General features: G+C 35.0%; 1 protein-coding gene across 1 annotated transcript; it reads right to left on the bottom strand.

The window, feature by feature from the left end:
- Window positions 1-305: 305 nt before the first annotated feature.
- Window positions 306-2,853, bottom strand: LOC149557194 (gibberellin 2-beta-dioxygenase 8-like). The gene is made up of 3 exons (XM_089785950.1): window positions 2,293-2,853; window positions 1,880-2,201; window positions 306-800 (listed from the first exon to the last, which is right to left on the bottom strand). The coding sequence occupies exons 1-3, from the start codon at window positions 2,766-2,768 to the stop codon at window positions 552-554; spliced, it is 1,047 nt and encodes a 348-aa protein (XP_089642076.1). The 5' UTR covers window positions 2,769-2,853; the 3' UTR covers window positions 306-551.
- Between the last annotated feature and the right edge of the window lie 4,196 nt (window positions 2,854-7,049).

Here is a 7,049-nt window from a genome sequence, read left to right as displayed (position 1 = left end):
AATAGTTATTTAACCTTACAAACAACACAATAACAAAACCTTAAACACTTCAAGAAAGAAAAGGTGAAAACCATAAGGAAATAAGACACCTATTTATTGTGTAATCTTTAAACTTTTAGTCACAATCCCATATGATCTACTTCAGATCCTTCAAACTTTTCACAATTCTTCTCTCAACCACCAACCAAAAGACAATTCTTCTCGCTGTTACAACGAAGAAGAACTGTTCGAGGCCAGGCTGTTGAGAATGGCGTGCATTGGGTTTCACCAATAAAATTTCAATCCTCCCACAATTTACACAACCAGAAAGTAAATTTTTCTTTTTCATTTATTGATGACGCCTTAAAAAGGCAAAAACAGCAAAAGCTCAGTCAGTTCAGATCCAACATGATGGACCTGAAATGACAAAACGATCTAATTATGAAAGTGCGGACATGACATACTTCACAGATTAATTGCACTAGGTACTTGAAGCTGTTGCATAAAAGGCAACAAACAGTAGGAAAGTACAAATGTTTGTGGAAAAAGCCCCTGTTTCACTGTGATAGCTTTTAATCTAAAACAGTATCCAGCCTGAAGTGGGGAAGACCGATCTTAGAGCCTGTGAGTTTAACGTCTTCCTTAACTTGTGCCCGAAATTCTTTGGTGGTGAATCCTCTGTAATGGCAGCCACTCTGGTTTGGGGTGAGTATGTATGTATCATCACAAGGGTTTACAAAATATGCGAGTGATACCCTCTCTTCGTTACGGTTCACAGATACTCGGTGTTCCACACTCTTACAAACATCATTGCTCCATGCCTGCCTCATCATAAGCAAATTTAGTTTACCAACATAAAAATATGCTAAGTTGATGAGCACAGGACAGGTTTCATGCGACTTGTGCATGAAGTTTTGACAAAACATTTATGTAGGGAAATTCGAAAACATCTCAAACTATACAATTACTATTTGGGATTAAATTGGAGCATGTAATATGCTTTTGCATTTATAAATTGTGTTCTGAAATGCTGACCAACAATTTATGAGCATCATCAAAACAGATGTATAAGAGAAGGTTAGAGTTGAGAGAACAAAGATCATAAAAATTAAATCTAGTGGACCAATTTTTAATTGGCTTTGATTATTTTGTGTACAGCTGATGGTGCATTATGAGGCGTTGAAAACTTTATGTAACAAAATTCAAAAACATTTCAAATTGCAGAATTATCTGTGATAATAAGTATTACAAAACTTTCAGTGTATGTGAGGAAAGTGGAGCTGGAACAACAATAGTTTTAAAAATTAAAATAGATCTGAATAAGTTTCATGTGACATTAGTCTGCTTACATTGTTGTGTGACGATGCATAATGAAGTAAGTTCTGAAATGTCAATGAAACATTCAGAGACATTTCAACTGAATAACTATTTGTGATTGTAAATGCTCCGAAATTTACAGTGAAACTAAATTAAATCTCATCTGAACATGTGACTTTAATTTGATTGAAGTGCTGTATTACTAATGAATAAATTTATCTAATGAAATCCAAAAACATTTCAAACTGTACGACTAGTTTGAAAAAAGATGGTTACAACTACTACCAAACTTTTGTGTATAAGAAAGGGATAGAGTAGCATAGAATCCATTATAAAGAAGAAGCTGTGAAAATAGTAAGAAAAATAAACTGCAATCCATTGTTGAAATCAGATTGTAGATTTCAAATATTTGTGAACATGAGTCCACAACAAAAGATTAAACTAGAGATTTTACACAATTTGTTTAGTATTAGGAGGAGTAAGTCAAGTAGGTGTGTAGAAGCACCAGAGGTAAATTTAGAACTCAGAACCAAGTATTTGTAAAATTTTAATGGCCTAAACAAAGGATAGATATTGAATTCACCTGCAAGAGGTCACCAACGTTGATAACAAGTGCATCAGCCCTGGGTTTGATACTGATCCACTTTCCCTGCCTGAGGATCTCAAGACCACCAACTTGATCTTGGTGTATGATTGTAAGCAGACCACTGTCCGTGTGGGGTTCCAACCCATTGACTGCCCCTGGTCTCGTGCAGGTCAGATAGCGGTTCAGTTTTATGAATGAATCGGCAGTTGAGAGAGAGTCAGTGTAATAAGATGGGCTCAAACCCATCTCTGATGATAGAGCCCCCAAAACCTCACTACCAAGTTTACTCATTGCTCTTCCATATTCTTGCAATGTCAAACTACAAACCCAATAATCAGAAATCAGTTCAAATGACATATAACCCTAATTCTGTCACCACATTGGAATTTTAATGAGATTTGTTTGTATACCTGAGGAGACTGAGATCTGTGGGTTGGATTGCATGGAATGATGCACCGGCCAGTAAGTTGTATGAATGAGGGTGTACGAGAAAGGATTCCATCCAATTGGATTTCTTCACTTCCATTCCAATTGGAGAACCCCACATGTAGGGAAACATGTCCCTGCTTATTGTGCTTTTCTTGACTTCAAATGGGAGGGAAAAGAGTTTGTTCGTCTGTGTGTGCATCTGCTGAATGAGATCAGAAGGCACACCATGATTGATTGCTTGGAAGAATCCCCATTCTGAAGAGGCCTTGATGATGTTTTGGGCACACTGGCCTGAATATGGGCTTCCCAAGAGCTGCAAATCAAGTAATGGGGGGCCACAGTGTTCATCCTCTATGTGTTGTTCTTCATCTGTAATAGAGGGTAGGTGCTGATCTTGTAGCAAATGCTCATATTTGGTCTCCAATGGCGGATATGATGCGTCTCTGGTCCTTCCCATCGCTCTGCCTTTTTCAATATCATGAAGACCAGCTTTAATTTGTTTAAACTAAGGAGTCAGAAGAATTATGTTTAAAAATCACACAAAAAGACAAGCCTCCATAGAAGATACCGCAAATTTCCTTTCTGATAACGTAAGTTCAGAGATAAATTTAATATTTTAGTTCACAGTTGTTTTATATTATATGCATGATTTGTTTTAGGACAAAGTTTAATCGGTCTTATTAGTTAATAACAAACGAATCAATACTAGTTTGTTAAATTTTTCATATATTAAAAATAATTAATAACTATATTTAGTTTTTCTTGAATGGAGGTTCTAGCATCACTTACAATTGAACTATTTCTACCATTTCGGCTAAGAGTCAAGGACTAAGGGGTATCTTTGTCACCTAATTCATCTTAGTCACAATCTTGAGTTGGAGCCACACACTCAACGAGACTTGATCCTTGGTGGGCTCTTTAAGAACTTTTCAACTTCATCGGTAGACCAAGGATCCATTGACTAATAATTATATTTTCAATCTATTTGTTTCATAGATTGCTCTCGACATGTTGTAAATTTGATTTCTTAATGAATCTTAATGTTAATAACAAACAACAACATATTTTTAACTTAAGTTGCTATTCAACATTCTCTTCTTTGATAAATATTTACAACACAGTTATCAAGAATGGAGAGAGGTGGGAGGGTTTCAAGTTGAGATGTAGATGTTGAGGAAGCGGAAGTGGATGATGGTGGGTATGTTGGGATTGTTTCTAGGGCTAGGTGTAGTTGGCTTTGGGGTCATTGTGATTGTTCCATGATTGCAAGGTGTGGGTTGCCTTAGAAGAAGTGGTCACTAGTGGAGTTGTTTTCCTAGAAAGGATCTTTCATTTGGCTGGGGATTTAACTTTGGCAAGGCCTCAGTCATCTTCAAGGAGTTTTTTTTGTTGTTGTCTAGGCCTTGTCTTGTGCTTCTCTTGGGACTAGTTCTTGCATTGTTTCCTTGGGGAGGTGATTTTTGGTTGAGGTTGTTTTCTCTCTTGCCTTGAGATATGTCCCTCTATAGGTTCAAGGCTATTGTGTATCATGAAGGAAATTTTCAAGATGTATGTTCCTAGTGCCTTTGTGTCACGTCGATGAGGGTTTCTTAATGGCATCATTTCCTTTGGTTGTGGCTAGCACTCAACCCTTAATTATTTGTTGAATCTACTTTTTTGTTTCCTTCGTGGTTATTGTTGGTGATTACTATACTATTGTTTCATGAGTAGTGGAAGTTGTAGATGTTTGTATGAAAGATTTGGGAGATGCTTTTGTGGGGGTATGGTTCTTTGTTCAATTCCCTTCTCTTGTTGCATGAAGGGCTTTTTGTGGCTTTCTATTTCTCATAATAGTTTGGAGTGGCTTTTTTATTGGCTTGGCATCTTTTCATATGGCTTTGCTTGGTTTGGAAGCTAGAATCATGGGCCCTTTTTGGGTTGTTGTAGCTTGCTTAGGCTTCACCTCTACTAAATTTTCATATACTCTAGAGGTCTTACTATGTGGGGTATGAATATTATGTCTTCTTTCATGCCCATACGCAAAAGGTATTTTTCATGTTGTATGATTGCTTCATCTTTGATTGGGCCAATTTTAGATTTGTATTTTTGGTTAAGAGTCTCTTTTTTTATTTGGGAAGAAAATTTATTGTTAAAATTTGCTAAGGGGACTACTATGTTTCTTATTTGCCCTTTTCTCTCAAGTTGTGGAGTTGCATACCTTCCTTGTGAGAAAGATTAAGATTTTGTGACTTCACCTGCTAGTTTCCTTCCTTTTTCATACCATTGAGGCAGATGCTTCTCCTATTGAGGTGGAGAATGTTGGGCTGGGAGAGGCAATGTATTACTTTGTAAGTAAGGTTAAGGGATCCTTGTTAGAACCCATTATTCAAGTTAAGGGAGCATGGAAAAACCCTCTGATCTTGTTTAAGGTTAAGGGAGCCTTTAAATCTTATTTCTATTGATTCTAGGGACTTTAACCTGTTGATGGTGTAACTTGAGCTTTTTCTATAAATGATTCACCTTCTCTTCAATTATTCAACTTGTTCAACATTCTCTTTAGTAGTTCAAATGTATAATTGGGGTCTTTTATTAAGAAATGCCTAACAAAATTATTCAACAACCTTTAATCTTCTTTGTAGGAGCTAACATTTGACAAAATTTCACAACTTTTACAAGATTTTGAAACTTTTGCATTTTTGAAGTTAAATGAATCTTATGAAATTATAAATGGTCTATTATGATCTATTGGACCAAATAAGACTATAATACCCTAAAATCAATTCTAAACCTTCATTTTTAATCATTGACCAACATGGACTAACATGGCACCCCTATACCATCTTGATTCATCGAACAACATATTAAAAATTATTGAGTCTTCAATGACTACTATGGAACTAGATAAACCACAAGATTATCCAACCAATTTTTTAACAAAAAATGAATACAAAACCAATCAAGAATGGCATATTATGTTAGATACTCATACATTGATGTACACCATCAACTTTTGCATTAACCACTTGAGCTGAAAGTAGTGGTTCACTAAAGTTTATGGAATGAAACATAAATGTTTCCATAAAGCATGAATCATACATTCAAAATACACAAGATACATGCAAACATAAATATAAGGCATGAACAATCGATAGAGCACAAGACATCCACATAAACATGAAGTGGTGTACATCAATACACATTAGACATAAATTATAAATACTTGTAGGACATGAAACCAAGTATGTGTGTGTGTGTGTGCATGCTCGTGCCTCTGTGTGCATGTGTATACACATATACATACATACATATGTGTGTATGTATATATGTATATCTATATGTATATAAATATACATATACATACATACATACATATATGTATATACACACATTTTTATATGTGTGTGTATGTATAAATGTGTGTATATATATATATATATATATATATATATATATATATATATATATATATTTATTTATTTATTTATTTATTGTTGAAAGAGGGAGATTGTTGAAAACTGTTTGATACAAGAATTATAAATGTGTTTCAATCAAGTAAGACAACTACTTATATGATTTAAGTACTATCACTAATTTGATTGATGAAGAGGATTTGATCAAAAGATGTAACAATAGCACCTAGAGGAAAAGTTGAGTTATGATATAAAAAGGAGTACAAGAATCAGCTAAGAAAATGATATCATAGTGCATTGATAATCTACTTAAGGTTGCAAAGATCGGTTACACTAAGCAAGTTTAGAAGAACAAGTTAAACAAAGTTTTTCTGCCAAGCTTGACTAAATGGATAGTAGGTGTCGAGCAAAGATAGTTCAAGCCAAGCAAAGAATCAGTTGGAGCCAAGTAAAAGTTCATTTTAGTGTATGTCGAGCAAAATAGAGGATGTTGAGTAAAGTTTAGTTGATGCCGAGCACCAGTAAACTTTAGTTCATTCCAAGTGATTTACAAAGGATGCCGAGCAATGTAGTTTGTGCCAAGCATCAGAAGCAAGTTAATGTCGAGTGTCAAAATTATTAGAAAGATCATGAATTTGATGGATTTGAGTTGAAAAGTTTGTTTTCTTGGATTATGTGAACTAGGTGGAAGATAAGATTGATGAGCTAGTGGCATAGAATTCATGGTAAACCGTTTTGAGGTGAATTCAAAAAGGGATTCAAGGAGAAGTTTCTAAAAATGAAATGGAATGAGGTGTAGATTCATTAAATCCTACCTAATCTATTCTAACCCTAAATTAGACAATGAAGAATGAATGGCAAAAGATCTTAATTCTCTATTTATAGGGATGGCTAGTTAGAAGCAAGGGTTGTAATGTGTGAGAACCTAAGGAGGATAAGGAGTCAAGGGTATTGCTTCATCAAGTGACCTAAGTGAAGAGTATGCATTGACAAGTTAAGTAAGAAGGCTTAAGGGTATAGATGCCTGAAGGGTGAACAAGCTATCAGAGCTAAAATATGTGAAAGCCAAGTAGAATGGAGGATTGAAATAGAGATCTATAATTTGCAAATGTAGTTGTAAGTTGTTATCAGATCAAGCCTTACTGTTACTCTCTAATAATTTTATTAGTCTAGGGTAAATCGTTTAGATTAAGGTTGATCTAACAGCCATTTATTTTTCCTTAAATTGGGTGACATTCCAAGTGAATGGTCTAAAGTCCTCTAACAAGGCTCACTCCTAACAGGGTGATTGAAATCCTTTAACATGGTCAAAATTAACAGTGTGTATTGTAACCTTTAACAAGGTTGGC

Source organism: Cupressus sempervirens, chromosome 5, assembly GCF_028749045.1.
Source record: "Cupressus sempervirens isolate cs-2001-9-10 chromosome 5, ASM2874904v1, whole genome shotgun sequence".
NCBI lineage: Eukaryota > Viridiplantae > Streptophyta > Pinopsida > Cupressales > Cupressaceae > Cupressus > Cupressus sempervirens.
This window is presented reverse-complemented; position numbering and strand designations above follow the sequence as displayed.

Coding starts and splice junctions, on each gene's coding strand:
- LOC149557194 (XM_089785950.1), bottom strand. CDS start 2,768: ATGGGAAGGACCAGAGACGCATCATATCCGCCATTGGAGACCAAATAT. Junction 2,202..2,292: donor ACAGATCTCAGTCTCCTCAG/GTATACAAACAA, acceptor TTGGGTTTGTAG/TTTGACATTGCAAGAATATG. Junction 801..1,879: donor ACGTTGGTGACCTCTTGCAG/GTGAATTCAATA, acceptor ATGATGAGGCAG/GCATGGAGCAATGATGTTTG.